Below are 19,910 nucleotides of genomic sequence, written 5' to 3' on the forward strand. Positions count from 1 at the left end.
AGAACTTCATTAGAAAATTCTAATATAGAATTTTTTTTAAGATTTTATTTTTCCTTTTTCTCCCCAAATCCCCCCGGTACATAGCTGTGTATTTTTAGTTGTGGGTCCTTCTAGTTGTGGCATGTGGGATGCCACCTCAGCATGGTTTGATGAGCGGTGCCATGTCCACGCCCAGGATCCGAACCGGTGAAACCCTGGGCCGCCAAAGCAGAGCACGCAAACTTAACCACTCAGCCACGGGGCTGGCCCCTGGAAAGAATTTTGAAGTTTTTCCATACCCTCAAAGAATGCATTAAAAGCAAACACCTTTTTCCTTGCACTTTTGGGGGGGTGGAGCAGAGTGTGGAAGGAGAAGTATTAATGCTGCTGATTCAAAAGTAATACAATTGGACTAGCTTAATTAATGTAATTATTCTTGTCTTTTTCATAGGAAAAAATGCGCCACCTGCTGCGTGTCCTGAAGGTGGATTTAGGCTGCACATCCAAGGAAAACTCAGTAAAGCTAGACGATGTTAATACGTTGAATTTACTTGATTTTGAAAAGGCTAAGAATTCAGAACAAAATGAATATAAAAATGAGCAAGATACAATAATTCAACAGGAACGCCAAGAATACCAAAAGGCCTTGGATATGTTATTGTCTGCACCGAAGGATGAGAACGAGATACTGTCTTCACCTGGTGAATTTTTCCTACCCGTCTATAAATCAAAGTATTCAGAAGGGGTTATAATTCGACAGGTGAATGATGAAACACATGTTGGACCTTCAATTTGGGATGAAAAAAATCCAAGTATTTCAAGCAGCTTCACAGACCAAGAAACCTCTGTGAATGTCATTGAAGTTGATAATGACACTGAAAAGGCTGAGACTTCAGCTGAGTTATGTCTTCTCAGCACAGCACTCTCCCAGCCTCTTCACTTCCGCGGTGTCAAAGGTGACAATAATCACGATGTGGAAGAACCAACTCTTAAAATCATGGAAATGAGCATTGGGGACTGCCCTTTGGATGTTTGATCTTCATTAATAAAGATCCCAAATGGTCACTAACTCAATAATCCTTTTCCTGTTTTTCCTTTTATGTATTAAGATTTCTGTATTCATTTTCTATGCTGTATAATAAATTACCATAAAATTCGCTCTAAACAACACACATGTATAATTTATCCCATAGTTTCTGTGCATCGAGAGTCTAAGCACAGCTTGTTGAGTTCTCTGCTCCGCTCTCACAAGGCTACAATCCAGGTATCGGTCAGAGCTTTGGTCTCATCTGGAGGCTTAACTGGGGAGAGAATCTGCTTCCAAACTCTTTTCAGGTTGTTGGCAGAATTCCTTGCCTTGGAGCTGTAGATCTGAGGGCTTCAGTTTCTTGCTGGCCATTGGCCATACGCTGCCCTCAGCTCCCAGAGGCTGCCCGCCATTCCCTGTCACTTGGCCCTTTGCTAGCAAGATGGAGTCATATAACAACAGTCACAGGAATGACTTTCCATCACCTTCGTCATATTCTTTGGTTAGAAGCAAGTCACAGGTTCTGCCCACAGTTAAGGGATAGAGACATTATACGGGGGTGTGAATGCCAGAAGGTGAGAATCATTGGGGTCACCTTAGGCTGTTGGCTAACAATTTCCGAAGTTGATTTTCAGGCAAATGTATTTTACCCAGACGTAAGTGGTTTTTGTAGCCACTGGGGAATGGTTTATGATCTGGTGTGGATCTTGAAACATTAAGCGTTCTCTACCGTATCTTTAATTTCTTTTTCCTTACTTTCCGGCAATATCTAAAGCCTCAAGGCCTTTCTAGATATCAGTGAGCTAGGGCAGTCTGTCAGCCATCTGAAAAATTGTCCTTTCTCGTGAGGGAAAGTATTCTGTTGACCCAGTCTAACACTCTCCCCTCGCCCTTGAATTCATGAACTGGAGCCTTACTAGTTAGATATGCCTCAGAAGACTCATCTCCACTTAGGTCTTTTCAACCACTTACAGTAATGTAATTGAATATTTGAGTGCCTGTTATTTACAAAGTGTCATGCGTAGGCACTGTGGAGGATAAAAAAATGAAACAGAATAATGATCACCCAACCGTTCTTCTAGAAACTTAGCAATGGCCTCCAAGTATCCTGTTCTTTAACTCAGGTTGTTACCATCCTTTGCCCACACCAGTGTTTCCCGAAAGGTGGTGCTAGCCCTGGAGAGATTAGAGCTGATTTCTGGTGGCATATGGATGACAAGTTCATCTCACTTCTGGGAAGCTGACCATCACCCCTGTGTGCAGGATTCAGGCTCAGGGACAACCTGCAAGATACACTGTGGTGGGCTGAGCACCCACCCACTTCTCCCCAATGTCTTGTGTCCCCGGTCACCCTGCTGCCGCCCTTCCTCAGCCCTTCAGCTCTCACCTCTGGCACTCTTCCCCCAACCCTCTAAGCCACCCCAACTGTCCCCTTCCTGCAGTCCTCAAACCTCCTCAAATATCCTCAACCGTCTTCATGGCTCCCAGCCTGGGTATCCATCAGTCACCCCTCACCACTCTATTTGCTTCTTGGACTCCATCTTCTTTGCCCTCAGGGTTTCTTGTCAGTCCCAGCCCCACTCTTCCACAAAATCCACAAACCCCTCACTCACTGCCGCAGCTCAGTTTTCCTCCCTTTGCTGGAGCCACCGTCCTGCTAAAGGCATTCTCAGTAACCGTCTTCCTGTCGCTTCTCCATCCTTTGTGGCCAGCCCCGCACCTGCTTCTGCCTGCCCTGCTTTGACATCTCCCGCCTTCTCTATCCTCTAACTCTGGGTGCAGCTTTTTGTCTAGGGGCCATGACCCATCCTAACTTTTGTGCCTGTTGTTTTGTTGTCATTGTCCTCAGGTTTCCCTTTAAAATTTAAGTTTAAAAAGATGAGTTAGGGGGCTGGCCCAGTGGCGCAGCAGTTAAGCGCACACATTCCACTTCGGTGGCCCGGGGTTGGCAGGTTCAGATCCCGGATGCGGACATGGCACCGCTTGGCAAGCCATGCCGTGGCAGGCGTCCCACATATAAAGTAGAGGAAGATGGGCACGGATGTTAGCTCAGGGCCAGTCTCCCTCAGCAAAAAGAGGAGGATTGGCAGCAGATGTTAGCTCAGGGCTAATCTTCCTCAAAAGAAAAAAAATGAGTTAGTTTAAAGAAATATTAAAAGTGGTTCTTGGATACAGCCTAAGTTGTGGAAAAGTAGGAAGTGAATGCTAAGTTCAGGAAACACTGGCTTAGACTCTTCAAGCAGCATCTTAATTTCTCTCTCTCCCGTTCTCTTCTCCCACAGCCCATACTCAGCTCTGATTCACAGAGGCGTGATGCATGAGCCTTTCAAGCCAGACTGCCTGGGTTTGATCCTTATGAGCTGTGACCTTAAGCTGGGTGACTGAGCTTCCTTGTGCTTTCTCATTTGTTAAATGGGGGTAATTACAGAGCCTTCATCACAGGGCTGTAAGAATTAAATACGTTATATGAAAATGAAATACAGGCTGCTATTATCATTTTAAAACAGACTATGCCACTCTCTTGCCTTTGAGAGTGTTCTCTTGCTAATAAAGCACAGGCCCCTTTGCATTTGTTATAAAGTCATGTTTTCCTTCCCAGCTCATCTGTCACCATCCTCTCCCAGGCATCCTAAGTGTCCGTCACATCTCATTGTTTGTTCCCTAAACACGCAGAGATCCTTCTCTCCGTGCCTTCGCACTTGCTGTCTGCTCAAAATATCCTTCCCCTCTGCTGCCCTCTGGGGCATTCAGTGACAGCCCAATTTGAAGGTAACAGTGAAACTTGATGATTTCTCCAACATTTGTCCCACCTGCTCTGGGCTCTGGGCTCTGTCATATCTACAATATGAATTATAATATTGTTTACATACCCAGTTTGTCTCCCATCTAGACTGTCAGTTTCTCAAGAGGAAGGACTGACTTCTCTTTGGATCAGCAGGTCTGTTTGCTCGAGCATGAAGGCATTTGTTCATGGAGGGAGAGTGTTTGAGGTGGAGGGGAGATTAGCTACAGACAAGGTTATGGGGGAAACAGGACAGACGTTTCCTCTTCTCTTTACACTCAAAGTGCAAATTCCCCACATAGAAGGGAGAATGTAGCAAATTGGTAAGTTACATGAAAATTTTCTCATTTGCTCACATTTTAAATGGCGCAAAATATAAATTAGCATCTTTCTGGGAGGGTTTACTTTAAAAAGCCCACATTTTTTCCCAGTGAAGCCAATCAGAAAAGATCAGAGCAGCTTTTATGGGGCAAGATGACAATTTGCCAAGTGGATTAATTCAGTGTGTGGTCACCAGTGAATTACTTTACCCCAGGCCTTGGTTTAAAAGAGTTTGGACTGGATGATCCAAAAATATTTTAGTTTAAATTTGCTAACATTTCTCTTAATTCTTAGGGTCTTTGGAAATTACAATTAAAATAATTTACCTCTAGAAGTAGAAACACCAATTCATCCTTCACATGCTGGTCTAGTCTGGAAAGCAGTTTGCTAAATTGATTCACACTTCAGTGATGAAAGATGCCACCCAACAAGATCTTCTAAAAGCAGCAGATGGAGCCAATAATGGCATATCCCAAAAGAACAAGTCCATATGTGTCGTTCAAAGGCCAGGAAGAAGATACCTTTGAATTAGGGTTAGGAAAGTTTTGCTCCAAACTCAACCTTGTTGCCTCAGGAATTCTGACTTTCACCAACATTCAAGTTTTGAGACAAAACACCCAGCAGTCCTGGATATGAGACTTCCATACTCACCTCATTCTAGGTTCTTAAAACAAGTGAGTTGACTGTCAACTTTTTCCTGAGAGGAAGAATATACTGTCTTGTCCGTTTCTACTGCTGCTGGAACAAGTTACACAAACTTAGCGGCTTGAAAAAACCCCACATTTATTATCTTACAGTTCTGGAAGTCAGAGTCCTAAAATCAAGATTTTGCCAGGCTACATTCTTCTTGGAAGCTGTAAGGGACACTGTCTCTTGCCTTCTCCAGCTTCTAGAGGCAGCCTGCATTCCTTCACTTGTGGCCCCTTCCTCCATCTTCAAGGCCAGCTGTGTAGCATCTTTAACTCTCTCACACCTCTGCTTCTGTCATCGAATCTCTCACTGTGGCCCTCCTGCTCTCTCAGAAAGACTCTTGTGATTACTTTGGGCCCACCTGGATAATCCAGGACACTCTCCCCATCTCAGGAACTTTAATCACACCTTCAAAGTCCCTGTTGCCATGTAAGATAACATTCACCACTAAAGGGGATCAGGATATGGACATCTTTGTGGGCCCATTATTCAGCCTACTGTAACTGTAAATATCATTAACCTAATAAAAATTGCCTAAATAAACTTTAGTGCCTATTAATTATAGTTTGACTATGTTATAAATCTCAAGTTGAGATCTATGTCGAACATCTGTCTACGGCTTTTTAATTACTAAAGCAGTGCTTCTCACACTTTAACGTACATCAGATTCACCTGGAGAACTTGTTAAGGCAGATTTCTGGGCCCCATCCCCACAGCTTCTGAATCAGAATGTTTAGATCTGGGATGCACTTCAAGAATTTACATTTCTAACAAGTTTCCCATACTGCTCTTACTGGTCCAGAAACAACCCCACTGAAAAATGAAGTGGACTTTCAACAATTAACAGTAAGTTCCACTGCAAGGACGGAAGTGTGAGGAAACCCGCCGACCTGCTGGGAGCTGACTTTGTTGGGAAGCACACAAACATATTCTTCAAATGCATTCATTGTTCCCCAAATGTCCTGAGTACTTAAAGCTGGCTATTTTGCAAGATGCATTCTAGCTCTTCAGTGATTGATTACTGCAGAGATATGTGATGTCAGATTGGCAATCTAGTGTGTAGTAATTTAAAATAACCCCATGGGGAAATAGGACTAATGATATGCCCCAATGCAATAAGATCTAGAGTGAAAAAAAGAGGCAAAATAGCTTTAACTGCGCTATTATATTCACACACAAATCTTGCTTCAATATTTACTTTTATGGCAAAAATAGACTGTAATATATTCATTTCACATATATTACATTCAGTCATTCAGACTTCTTTGCCCATTAAATGTACACACTTACAAACCAATGACAGTTTAAAAGAATTAAGCTTTTCTAATTATACATTTTTACATTATTGATCAGACGGTAGCACATAAAATTGCTTTTTAAACTAGAAAGTAATACTAGGCAACTATTTATACTACCATTTTATGAAGGCAGAATTCCCAGTGCATTGCTTGAATTATAGAGCAACTTTCTCAGAAAAAGTATTTATATAAATTTTCTCTAAATTTTGGTTCTAAGTTTGTTAGGCCTATTAAATCATATTACCTTCTGTTGGAATTTTTATATAAATAGACTTGCTTTCTAGATGTTTATTTTTAAACTATGCTTTGTTAAATTTACAATGGGTAGGGTTTGGATTGCGTCAGTTTTTAACCAGATTATACAACTCAAATATACGACAAATTTCTGGTTTGTTAGTGTAATTCTTCATCTGAACTAAACAGCACTGTTGTAGTTCAGAATACAGCCGTCCCTCGTATCTGCGGGGGGATCGGTTCCGAGGACCTCCCCGCGGAAGCTCCAGGCCCTTTGTCGGCTCCCCACATCCACAGGCCGACTGCAACTGCCTCTAGTAAGCGCAATAGAGTGAAACACGGAGGGGTTTTCATAGGAAAATATTTATTTAACATTTGTATGATAAAAATCTGTGTTTTATAGTTTAATGTAAAAAATTACTTGAGAATACAGTAAGAAGCAAAAATATATTCCAATGGCCCAATGCCAATCAGTCTTTGAGTAAGGTTGACTGTGTGTTCAAGTTTGTGAGGGGCCGGCCCGGTGGTACAGCGGTTAAGTTCGCACGTTCTGCTTCGGCGGCCCGGGGTTCGCTGGTTCAGATCCCGGGTGCAGACACGGCACCACTTGGCAAGCCATGCTGTGGCAGGCATCCCACATGTAAAGTACAGGAAGATGGGCATGGATGTTAGCTCAGGGCTAATCTTCCTCAAAAACAAAAAAAATGTTTTTTAAAAGGCTTAATATATTAACAACTATTTTTACTTTTTCTCCACATTTTCAATGTTAGAAATTGAGTATACTAATAATTGTGTAATAGCTTAATTCTACAACAAGAAATTAAGCTGCTTACTTTTAATATAGAATTTTAAAAAAATCTAATATGGAGAAGATCCCAACTGATATTAACAGAAAATTTTCAAAAACATTAAGAATCATGTCTATACAATATACTCCTGCTTCAGTTTCTTTATTGTGCCACAAAAACCAAACTGTCACGTCTGAAGAATATTTACTTTTTTTCAGGATATCTGTTTGACTGAGCCAGTACTGCACTGGTGTTATTCAGTAAAACAACCTAACCATTCAACCCTTCCAGGACCCTTAACTCTAAGATTACATTTCAATAAATATTACTATAAAATAAATTTGTCTCATTCAATGGTCCATTAATTTCAAGTGATTTCTAATAAATTTCTAGAATAAAAAAGTTTGGACAGTCTCTTAGCATCATAATACAGTCTGACCTGTGATATCTCTACTCATGAAAAATGAGAATGAGTTTATATTCCCCATTTATTCAGTTTTTCTCAGCTGATAAATGGTAATGGAAAGCCAGTTACCTTTAAATCTGTACTCATCAATCTACCCAAAAAACTGAGGACTGAGAGATTCATGTTCTGGCTAACCCAGATAATCCAACCTTCCGATCTTCTTTGGTAGTATAGACCTGCTCCAAAGAGTGAACACTGTAGATATTTTTCACCAAGCTCTTAGAGTGTGGATTTAAAATACACATGCGCACTTAAAATGTCAACAGTGACAAATGAAATACAATACTGGTCTTTTTACACAGTTTAAAAACCACCCGCCACTTCAGTTAAAATTGCAGATTTATGACACTGGAATCGTGTACTGCAACAGCCAGTGTGGCTACACTGCTTACAGATTCAAAGCTGAAGGATCTTAGATTTTCTAAACAGTCCTTTTATATGACAGACCACAGAGTCATTTAATGGAACTTAAGGAAAGATGATCAAAGATTTACCTAATTAGTAATTTCCAAATATTTGGAACAGTATGTCAGCCATACTGTTAGTGTTCCAGTGAGTTCAAATACAATTATTCCTTTCTTGTCGTTTATTTGTACTTATTTATAATAGTAAAGCATAATTAAAAATAAGTATATGGTTACTATCTCTTTCTTAACCATCAACATATTAGAAAAACTTGAGATTTACTCTAGGTTTTGAAAATTAAGTATTTTAATTTCTCAAATATATGGGGGTAATTTGAACATTTTTGGAAATATGAAGTGCAGCCAGACCCTAGTTTATAAACATGCGACCTGGAGAGACCCTTTACAGGCGACTGTCTGCCTGGGCAGCTTCCTCAGCTGGGTGCTGCAGACCTCCAACTTCCCGTCTGGCCCCTCTTCTACTTCCCATTTCATGCCAGTGACAATGCAGAGGAGGATGTGTAAGTGGAAGCAAGAAGGCAGCAGGATGTGTTGACAATTCCTCCTCCTCCTCCCCTGCCCCACCTCACAGGCAGCATCCCCACTCACTTCATCCTGTGTCCCATTCTGTTCCTTACCTTCATGCGCCACTCAAGTTTCTGTACCAAAAGCTGGGATACTTGCTTACGTGGAGTGCTCATGAAACATGGACCAACCTGAAGCTTCAACTGCTTGCTGAGGCTCAGCCCCCAGGGCCAGGCAGGAAGAATCTCACCATCAGGGAGCAGTAGGGAGAAAAGTTCCCATATGTTTCTTGGAATACAGATCATGACGAGTTAGTTCTATAATACCGTTCACTTTTTAGAGCCCCTAGGGTTTAAATAAGCCTTGGGGTGACAAGAAAGTTAACGCCCACTTAGAGTATTGTTTACCAGGGGGAATATATATCTCTCAATAATTTTATCAATAATCACTCTCTCTCTCAATAATTCAACATACATCTGAACTTTTAGAGCATAATTTTTATTTGGGAACTGCCCACAATATACAGAACACTACGCCACTTAACAATCCAAGGACCCCTTCAAATGTTTTCTAAAATCCTTTCTCTATCCACCCACCCCCACACATGTAAATTTTAAACAACTGGATTTTCTGATTTTTCCTCATTATTCTATAAGTAATTGTAGATATTGGGGTAGATGGAGCCCTTCCTTATCTACAGGAATTTGAAAAACTCACGTTCTTTTGAGAAATGTTTTCCCAGGCAAATTTCTAATGTACCCATCCCTCTATTTTTGAAATGTCTATCCCTCAGCTCAAAAAAACACTCCCCTCCAATTGAGATTTTTTTAAATGAACTTTAAACTAAAAGATAGTTTTAGCTTATTCCACATGAAATCTTGATGGGAAGCAAATTCCCTAAATTTACATCCCAGAGTTCCTTTAAAAAGTCAGATTTAAAACATTATTTACAGTAAACAGTAATTCTTGTTTCCATTTGTTCATACAAATCTCCACTAAACCTGCTCCTGATTGCAGCTGACCTCTAGTTTTATATTTCAATACATATAAAGTTTTATATTATATATAACAGATATATTTATATTTTCTTAATATTGTGAAGATTAAAAATGACTGTTCTCTTCTGATGACGAAAGCTTCACAAAAAAGTTGGCCATGCCATGCCTTCCTCTCTCAGTCCTTTGCCCAACACTCTCCTCCTCTCTGTTTCTGCCCACCTTGCTCTTTCTGGAAGTTTCCAAGGAAGCACAGGTCCAGCTTCTGTTTTAATCCTGCCAAAGGGTTTTGATGGCTAAATTCTAGGGCTTTCTGAATGCTTCACAGTAGATGTTCCAAAGGAGAATAATTAACAATGACTGCAATTAACATTCCAAATGATATTCTAAAATGAACACTTTCTATGCTCAAAACTATCAACTAGAACATTTCATCAAAAGACCCCACTAGGGGCCAGCCTGGTGGTGTAGCGGTTAAGTTCGCAAGCTCTGCTTTGGCGGCCCGGAGTTCACAGGTCCAGATCCCGGCCACAGACCTAGTACCGCTCATCAGGCCATGCTGTGGTGATATACCACATAAAGTGAAGGCAGACTGGCACAGACATTAGCTCAGTGGCAATCTTCCTCAAGCACAAAGAGGAAGACTGGCAAGAGAGGTTAGCTCAGGGCCAATCTTCCTAACAAACAAAAAAAGACCCCACTAATCAGGAAAACTGATGCCAGAGATGCCAAAATTGATCAGTGGAAAACACTGGTTTACAACCTACTTTTCGTGAAAATGTAGATTTTGGTAATTTTGATATGAAATTAATATCAAGGAACAAGACACTAAGATACTGAAGGATTGTGTGAATTTGGCAGATAGTAACATCATCATTGAGACATGGTAAACCTATGAATCCTCAATGTTCTATAGTTTGCCGCTAAAAATCAGACCATTTTGAAGTCCAATAATATAGATTTATTTTTATTCAGAAATACTTTCATATTCACTAACTATAATTAAAAGTTTAAAAATTCAAAAGGGACAAAAAAATTACAATGGGTCTTAGAAGCTATGCCAAACATGCGACATTTTGAGTGACATTTAAACAGTATAATTTAGCCCTCATAAGTAATTTTTTTCTAATCAAATTATTACAACAGGAACACAAATATATCATATATTACTCTTTAGATTTTTGTTTTACAATATCCTCTTGTCAATGGGACACTTCAAAATGTTTAAACCTGACAGAAAAGCATTTTTTAAAAACGTACCATGATAGAAAAAAAACTTCAGAAACACTCCTCTCCTCTATATGGTGTGGAGATGGGAATTAACACCATAAAAAAATCTTATTCCATTCTTCTGGGGGCTCTTTCTGAATATTTGCACTTGAGTGTACTGTTCTTTAAAAAGGACTCTTAAAACAATTTTAGATTTAAAATTAGTATTTTGTTCCTAAGTGAGAAATGTGCCCACTTCCAATGTTCCTTTTCATTCTATCTTCTGAATTTTCCCCTTAAGTGGTTGGCTCTGGGGAACTCAGAGTTAGGTTAGGCAGAGCCACACTGCATGAAGGAAATCCTGTGCAATGGCTGACAACACGCACTTAATGGTGACAAGAGTGAGTTAAACTGCTTTAGGAGTTAACATGGGAATCAGAACCCCCCTAGGATAGTGTAATTTGGGGAAATCGCCCTAGATTTGACATTCTGGAAGCACTACATTTTGGAGAAGCAGCCTCAGAAGAAGGAAAGAGAGACGGCTCCTCAGCTAAGTGTGCCGATCAGTGCTAACCTACTCAGCTCCCACTGGGACAAGGCCAGCTCAGCCTGGGCCAAAGGCAGCGCGCTCCCCCCTTCAACTCAGCCTGGTTCTGCCCACTGGGATGTGCCTGCATAGGATAGGGGCGGGGACTAAGAAACTAAAGTTGAGCTCAGAGGTACAGTTAGCGGATTAAGAAGCTAAAATTCAAGTACCCCTTGAATCCACAGCAATCCCTGGTGGCCCCATAAGTTTGGGCTGTGGTGTTAGGAGATGAGCTGAAACTATTATTAACTCTTCCTTTCTTTCAATCAAAAGAAAATAAAGCCTCTTCAAGGCTTCTTTTAATGATAATATAAACCTGATTATATTTGTTAAAAATAGAGGTTTAGGTGGAAGAACTCCAAGCTGACAGAGTAAGTCACTGACAGCGACAGGCCTTGAATTTCCTGGGGATACCCACCTCCAGGGGGCCAGCCCCATACTCCCAAGTCCCCACTCTCCATCCCAGCATCTCAGTCTGAGCACAGATAATACTGCATTTTTGTAAAGACAACGGCGTCTTGCATTTCCCATCTTGCATTTACACAGCACTTACTCTTGTCCTCATCATCCCACATACCCTTATTCCTTATCTCGTCCAAAACACTTCTGAAACAATGTCCATTGTTACTGTTTCATCTATAAAGCAACACATACATTAAAACTCAGATTTATTGTTTTTTAACAAAAAAGTGCTTAAAACCATCTTATGCAATTGTTTTTTACTTCATTTTCAACCAAGAAAATCAAACCCATTTAAGTTGATGAATAATACTAGAAAAAATAGTGAATCTGATTATTCTCTTACATTTTAAATAATGTGCCTTCATTCGCAACTTTCCCTTACATTAACTGACTCATTTCAGTACCTTAATGAGTTGAACTCTTGTTTGGAAAATAGAGAAGGTACTAATATATAGAATTTTTAGGATAAAAAATTCTCTGAATATAAAAATGCTTTCTATCTTTCAAAATAACACTTTCAGATTCTTCTTGTAGTTTTGAGTTTGGTAACTAAATTGTGAAGTACCCAAGGTTTTTTTAAAAACAACAAAAGATAATAATACGCTTTTAAATACAAAGTTATACAGCAACCACTCATATCTGTGGATCATCCCCATGGAAAATTCAGTTTCTCAACAAGAAAACCCCAAATATTTTAGTCATAAAATAAAATTCCATTATCAAAAACTAGTTTAAGATAGAAACCTATACGCCTTAATGATTGCCAGAATTGCCCAGTGTAGCTTCAGTAAAATAGAGAACTGTCTAGAAAACATAATCTCCAAAATGTGTGCAAGTACTGCAAATCAGACAGACCGGAGCAGGGCGATGCCCTCGAAACCACGCCCTCCTTCTTCGGCACCCTTCCCCAGTTAAGAATCCCCCTCTTCGGCCTTACACTTTGCATGTTTCCTTCAGTGCAGCGTCATTCATACCATCATTCATGTCCCGATGGAGCGGCTGCGTGGATCGAGCGTCGAGGGGAAAGTATTAGTTAGGCAAGCACTTTTTTAGCTGTAAACGCTTCACATGATCGGGTCCCCAAAAGAAGCTATGGGAGCTTATATAAGCCTTGAGCTTTTCAGGAACTGAATGAGAACTCGGTATACAAATGTGTACTGGCAGAGGGTCTGCACCATCATCATTCTCTGCTGTCTCAGCATGTCCAGCACCCTTGGGATGTCCAGCACCTGGAGTGAGAGAAACAGCCATGAGGAGGATGCATTCCCTGGGGGAGAGATGGTGGGGGGTCCGGGGTCCTCTCAGAGTTCTGGTTAGGAGACAGTCCCTTTTCTACCTTAGCATCTTCTGTAAGAAACCCCTAAGGAACTATGTTTAGAAAGAGCTGAACCACCAGGCCACCAGGTCCCTCTCTTCCCCAGCCCACTTCTCTCCCCACCAAAAAAGGACACAAGCACCTCATTGTGTTCCAGACAGGCAATCATGATCTCTGACAAAATGACGACCCCAGTCCTCCCCACTCCAGCACTGCAGTGGACCAGCAATGGAGGGTTGGGGCTTTTTGGTTCACTTGTACTATTTGTATGGCGTCGAACAGACTGGATCTCCTCGAGGTATGCTGTGAAATATCAAAAAAATAGAAAAGCACTCAGGGATTAAGGCTATCAAACTGAGAATTTTCAGATTATCTCCACTGACTGAGAGAACTCCAGATAAAGAGCAGTGGGCGCTAATTAACCAAACCCAACCACTAACTAACAAGACAGTGTGATCTTGGGAAAGTCACTGACTCTGCCCAGGCTTCACTTTCTCATCCACAAAATGAAAGTGAGGAGAGAGTCTCTCACAGTCAGTTACGGCATCCTCCTCACTACTAAATTATACTGCAAAACTTCTTCTGTTAAGCCTTCCCTAAACACTTAAAATCTTTATCTTAAAACAAGTTCAGGGGCCGGCCCCGTGGCTGAGTGGTTAAGCTCGCACGTTCCGCTTCAATGGCCCAGGGTTTTGCTGGTTCAGATCCTGGGTGCGGACATGGCACCACTCATCAGGCCATGCCGAGGCGACATCCCACGTGGCAGAACTAGGAGGACCTACAACTAAAATATACAACTATGTACTGGGGGGATTCAGGGAGAAAAAAGCAGAAAAAAAAAGAAAGAAGATTGGCAACAGTTGTTAGCTCAGGTGCCAACCTAAAAAGCAAAAAAAACAAAATCAAGTTCAAAGCTTCTATGAGACAACATAAAGGAAACAGCTCAGAAAACTAAGTCTCCCCCTCCACGGCCATTTCCATCACTCCAGCAGAAGCTGTGCTGGGAATGAGACACTTACATAAAAACCCCTTGAGGTCCTCTGGACAGCCGTGCTCAGGCCAATCTGTGTACTGGAGATGCCAAACTGTCCTCTCCTGCCCCGTGAGCAGGTGCTTCATCTTCAAGCCTGTGGTGGCATAGCAGCCCGAGTCTGTGCGGAACCGGGTTGTGATCTTAAACCTTCCATAGGTGACGGTGTTGTGCCTGGAACCAAGTCGTGGCCAATACCTAAAGCTCTTCTCCCTTCCACCTTCCTGTGAAAGACAAGTACAGTCAAAACACAACAGGAGATCCAGCAATGGACGCCCTTTCATACAGACAGCACACCTGGAATTCAGAACCACAGTCTGACCCTGCCTTTTTCTCTAAAGGTCAAGATTCCACACGATCAACGTTAACTGTTCTTCTGAAGCTGAGAAAATCCATTAAGAGAAATAAGCACTTACCTCTTCTGCCGTCACCATTGCTATAATTGCAACTCCCTGTTCCCACACCATCTGCCAAAAATCCTGACAGGTGTTCTGTAATGGTCCCTGTGTAGCAATATAATCCCATTCAATGCCACTGACAGAGACCTGAAATTAGAAAAGATTAAAAAAATTAATATGTGCATGTATAATACATATACGTATATATGCATGCATGAATATACATTTGTTCACGACAAAACTAAAAAAGTGAACTAAATTATTCAGAATAAAGAAAGGATTTTATTTTTCCTTGTCAATACAATTTCCATGACTGACCTTTTTATAAACTTATGGATTCTGAATTCACATAATTTATGTGACCTGGGGCAATTTGCTAACCTCTCTGAATCTCAGTTCTCATCTATAAAATCAGAATCTTACCGACCCTCCTGGGGCTGTCGTCAGGATTAAGTGAGTCAGTCCACGGCTGCCCTGCACATAACAGGCTCTCAGGAAGTGGCTGCTGCTGCTGCTCTGATAGTTCTTCTTATAAAAATAATAACATCACAGCACCCCAAATTTCAAACACAATTTCCCCTTGTGAAGTACTAAACACATCTGAAAAACTATTAGCAATGAATCTAAAACCTAAGTTAAATGTCAGATTTCCAGGAAAAAAAATCTTCCTACTTAAGGGGGTCTCATCTCTGACCTTCTGAGTCAGGATCACCCTCCATAATGATAGATACTAAGTTTCCACGTAAGACTTAACCTGCTTGAGAGATGTCGAATCCAACAGTCACTACTGGACTTGTAGTCAGGAGACCTGGGTTAAATCTCGGCTCCCCTGGTTTTCGGGCACGACAGTGACTGTGCTCTCAGCACTCACTGAGGGTGAAGGCTGTGCCTAGCACTGTTCCACCCAGGCTCTCACATCAGGCTGCCAGCCCTGAGTCACACCCGCGTCCTCTCACCGAGCACCCACTTGGTGGCAGGCACTGTGGGGGCGGGAAGGGTCTGATGGGGAGGGAGCCTATGGGGGAGGTGCCAGCATTTCTTTATTCAGAGATAAGGACAGTGAGGTCCACACTGGTGAGTGGGAGATCAGGAATTCTGAAGCTCAGACTCTCCACCGTTCTTCAGGTTGCCATTGAAGATTCTGAAATACCACTATAGAACTATAACATTATTCAATTCTTATCCATCCAGTCAGGACAGACTGGATGAGTTATTCCAAAGAAATGCTCGGTTTTCAAGTAAATTATGTCCATTTAAAAAGCACATGCATAGATTCCCAAAGACCATCAGGGTACTGGCACTCACGGGCAGATTACCAGGTCTCTAGAAAGCCTCAGGTGTGAAATTGCTCCATCAAATACCACTGCCAAACTAAGTAGAATGTGGGAAGGAAGAAAAACAACGCCTGATCATAAATCCTCACTCACTAGAAGGAAATTTCTCCTTCCCAAAATAAAGACTTGACTCCCTAGCCAGCATGAACAGAGGGCAAAAGGATGAAGAGAGAGCATCTGGCTTTACTCACGTCCCTGCTGTGAATCATCACTTTCTCCAGTTTAGTGGGTGTAACGTTACCCCAGTTAAATGGAATTATACTGTTTCCAGAGAAAAAGTGGTTCTGCTTCTTCAAAGAACAAACGATGTTTAAAATGATTACAGGGAGTACACCAAGAGAGCAGATGGTACCTTCATAAGTAAAACCTCTGTGAACACCATCAAAAAACCCAGACATTTCTGTTACATAAAAGTGCAGGTAGGTATAGGATGAGGAAAAACCAATTCAGCTGCTCCTGAGAGAATTTATGAGCTAGAGAGACGTCTTCATATTTGGAAGAACAAAGTTCTAAATTCGGGCTAATAAGTGCTCCCTGCGTGCTAATAACAACAGTAGGGGCAGAGTGGTTTACCACGTGGAGAGAGCAATCGTGACTCTGGCTCTGCTGCTACACACTCTCTCCCTAGCCCTGGGGTATGGATTTCCCTGCTTATAATATACTTTGTCACAATGGCTCAAAACTAGGGTGTTTTTAGCATACGGACATGAATACAATTCTTAACATTCTTGTAATTTAACTAAAAACTTCACATCCTGTCAATTACTCTAAATGTTCCTCTCACCTTAATATGTGATGCATTGATGTAACCGGTATTATTTTCTTTCGTTGGGACCAACTCCACTCTGGCATCATCATAGGGAAGAACATCTTGGAATCGATTTCTTTCTGCATTTTCAGGAAGTCGTGCTGTTGAGCACTCTCCATCAACTAGCCGTTTTTTAAGAATTCTTTCATATTCTGTGAATACCATTCCCTGTTCTAACCGCTGTTCCAGAATTTTACACTGTAAAATAGAATATGTGGAATAACATGAATATAGTCACATGCCACAGCTGCATTTTGATTGTATATTTGAAATCTTGTTTTCTGCTTCAAGTTTAGCATTAACTAATATTGAAAATTCTAGGTGAAACCAAAGTTAAATTTTTAACATGCCATAACAATGAGAGTTAAAAGAACAAATCAAATAATCTTGTTGGTGAGAAATATAATGCAAAGTTCTGTTTAAAGGTGAAATTGGCCTAAAACAATTTGTTGAATTCATTTCCTCCATATCCATGGTCAGTTTTGTGACCCCTAAGAAACAGAAAATTCTCCTAGAGAACAGTAAATCCTGCAGTAGGATAATCAATTCCAACCTTTAAGAACAAATGCTTCAATTTTATAATAAATGATTATTTTATATAAGAAAGTAAAAACTACTGGGGCTGGCCCCGTGGCCGAGCGGTTAAGTTCACGCGCTCCGCTGCAGGCGGCCCAGTGTTTCGTTGGTTCGAATCCTGGGCGCGGACATGACACTGCTCATCAAACCACGCTGAGGCAGCATCCCACATGCCACAACTAGAAGGACCCACAACAAAGAATATACAACTATGTACCGGGGGGCTTTGGGGAGAAAAAGGAAAAAATAAAATCTTTAAAAAAAAAAGAAAGTAAAAACTACTAAATATTGGAAACTATCTCCAGGATCCAGTGGAGAGCAAATTAATTTTTGATTAGCATAATTCATGCCTGTTTGATTTTGATATAATAAATCCTCATCACAAATATATCTCAGTCACAAAGAAACTTTTAAAAAATTCAGTAACTGTTTACTCTTGAAATAAATTTTCAGTAAGATGAAAGCAGCCAATGTCTGCTTTCTTCCTATGTGTACTCATATGCATTTGTAGATTTCCTCTAATTTTAAGCCCATCAAAAGTCAAGACTGCAACAGATGCCTGGCAGAAAGTACAGAACATTCAGAAACAAAAAAAAAAGAATCAACTTTTAGCCTGAAATTATCTACTAAAACATTAACTATAAATTTGCCCCAATTTTGAGGTCCAGATTACAAAATTCCTTAACACTCTTTTATGATTATTAAATGTGTTAGAACATTCACCAAAACCTCATGAAGGCATTTTTGTAGCTTTTTATCAATTGTCCCAGAGAAGGCACATACCCCATGTGTCCCATACATACCCTCTCATCATTAGTGGCTCTGGTAGGTACTTCATTTCCTTCATCAGGGAGAGGCAAGCGAGATAGGGAGAGTCCATTCAGGGCAGCCAATTTGAGAGGACCAATTTTTTTTGCATCTACTCGGCTCTTTTTCATTCCCTATAAAAATATTTACATGTATATATGAAATATACACAAATATAACCCCTTTGAAAAGAAATTCCAATAAAGACTAGAAACAGAGTGCGTGTTCTCCTTTGAAATAACCACAGGAGAGATGACACTCCTTCACACGCAGACACACACCCACACACACACATACACAGTTAACAAACATTAGGAGAAAGACATTCCTTTCCAGGCCAAAGCACTGATAAGTCTTCTAGATATAAGGTTTTGAAGTGTGATTGGTTTCAGGGCTCTGTTGTAATGAAAGGTGAGGCTCCAGGCAGACAGCATTCCTTCATAGGACATCCAAATTTCAAAATGTAACACACACAAAAATCAGCTACAGTCCACAAAAAGGGTTTCAAATGCAGTCACCTGATTGTAATAAGCTTTTAAAATGTTTTAAAAGTATAAATTAGTTCTTTAAATGATTCTTTAAAAATTACCACTTTCATATTCTGTGAATATCATTACCTGTTCTGATGGCTGTTCCAGAATTTTACACTGTAAAATAGAATATGTGGAATAACATGAATATAGTCACATGCCACAGCTGCATTTTGATTGCATATTTGAAATCTTTCTGTGGTCGCTCTCTCTGTTCTATTCTACATTCCACTGCAGACTTGTGTGACCTGGGTTGGATCACTACACCTCTCAGAACTGCCACATCTTTAAACCAGGAAAATAAAACAGGGCTGAAATCTCAATCATGATATCGTAAGGATAGGGTATAAGAGAGAGTATCAACAGAATGCTGTCTCCTGAAAACAGGTGTTTTCCAAAATTATTATTAAACCCAATGATTTTCTCCTCTAAGGCAAACAAGTGTAAGAATGCTGTCTCCTTAGATGTTCTACACCTCCCCAGAAGCCACCATAATTATAACAACAGTAGCCCTAATGTGAAAGAAATGGTTTTCTCAGTTCTGTCTCATAAATGAAATCAGCTTTCCTCCAGCTCTACCAGCCTGGGCAGGAAGGAGAGAGGGAGGGAGGCACAGACCGAAAGCTTCCTGCCTAGGCTAAACGGTGGTATGCTGGTAAAAGTTTAACAATGGGGGCAGGGGGGTGGGCAGGTGCGGGGGCTGATCTGTAAAGTTTGCTGATTTCTGTGGTGAAAATACTCCAAGCATGGCCAATCTCAAACTGGCAATGCAAAATCCACTGGATCACAAGACTGCTGAAAATTTAACAGTCAGCTCTGGCCTGCCAGCATGAGGTGGCTCCAGCACTTCTCTGCCTGAAAGTGACTCAAATTGCCCAGCACAATATGCTGGAGGAAGCTGATTGGCTGTAAGGTCAGTTCTGAAGCCTGTCTTTGAAGAAAGGTGTATATAGTCAAAACTAGCCTCAAATACCCCTTACTTCGGCCTTAGAGTAGAAGCGTATGGTTTTAAATGCACAATGTGCACAGTGATTTCTTATGTGAGAACCCCCAAGGGTTCTTGTAAGAACCACAAGACTAAGGGTACAACAACAACAAAAATCCTTATGTAGCCATGTGAGCACTCCAACCAGTCCACCCTTTTCAGATAACAATCAAGTCCCTGGAGGTTGAGATGGGTGGAGAATTCCAAAATGTTCCTGCTTGTCTGCCATTTATTTCACTGTTTTTAATACTAAACCTTTATAACCTTTATTCACATGAGTATACTTTGTTGTAACAAACAAGATAATGGCAACCCCGAGTTACTATGAAGGGGTTGGAGGGTTTAGTAGGGGGTTGAGCCC

The 19,910-nt window shown here is 40.9% G+C and overlaps 2 protein-coding genes across 7 annotated transcripts in view; one reads left to right on the forward strand and one right to left on the reverse strand.

The window, feature by feature from the left end:
• Positions 1-1,147, forward strand: part of SPATA7 (spermatogenesis associated 7) — a 32,213-nt gene extending 31,066 nt beyond the window's left edge. For all 3 annotated transcript variants that reach the window (XM_046647671.1, XM_046647672.1, XM_046647673.1), the window contains one exon: positions 431-1,147. In XM_046647671.1, coding sequence (XP_046503627.1) covers positions 431-1,015 — 585 coding nt within the window. In that variant the 3' untranslated portion in view covers positions 1,016-1,147. The remainder of the gene's footprint in view (positions 1-430) is intronic.
• A 9,308-nt stretch (positions 1,148-10,455) lies between these two features.
• The window catches only part of PTPN21 (protein tyrosine phosphatase non-receptor type 21), a 78,495-nt gene continuing 69,040 nt past the window's right edge, over positions 10,456-19,910 (reverse strand). For all 4 annotated transcript variants that reach the window (XM_046647308.1, XM_046647309.1, XM_046647310.1 and 1 more), the window contains 6 exons: positions 18,031-18,168; positions 16,628-16,849; positions 14,528-14,656; positions 14,101-14,335; positions 13,224-13,384; positions 10,456-12,995 (listed from right to left, as the gene is read on the reverse strand). In XM_046647308.1, the coding sequence (XP_046503264.1) occupies positions 12,867-12,995; positions 13,224-13,384; positions 14,101-14,335; positions 14,528-14,656; positions 16,628-16,849; positions 18,031-18,168 (1,014 nt within the window). In that variant the 3' untranslated portion in view covers positions 10,456-12,866. The remainder of the gene's footprint in view (positions 12,996-13,223; positions 13,385-14,100; positions 14,336-14,527; positions 14,657-16,627; positions 16,850-18,030; positions 18,169-19,910) is intronic.

This window comes from Equus quagga, chromosome 20 (genome assembly GCF_021613505.1).
Source record: "Equus quagga isolate Etosha38 chromosome 20, UCLA_HA_Equagga_1.0, whole genome shotgun sequence".
Classification (NCBI taxonomy): Eukaryota; Metazoa; Chordata; class Mammalia; order Perissodactyla; family Equidae; genus Equus; species Equus quagga.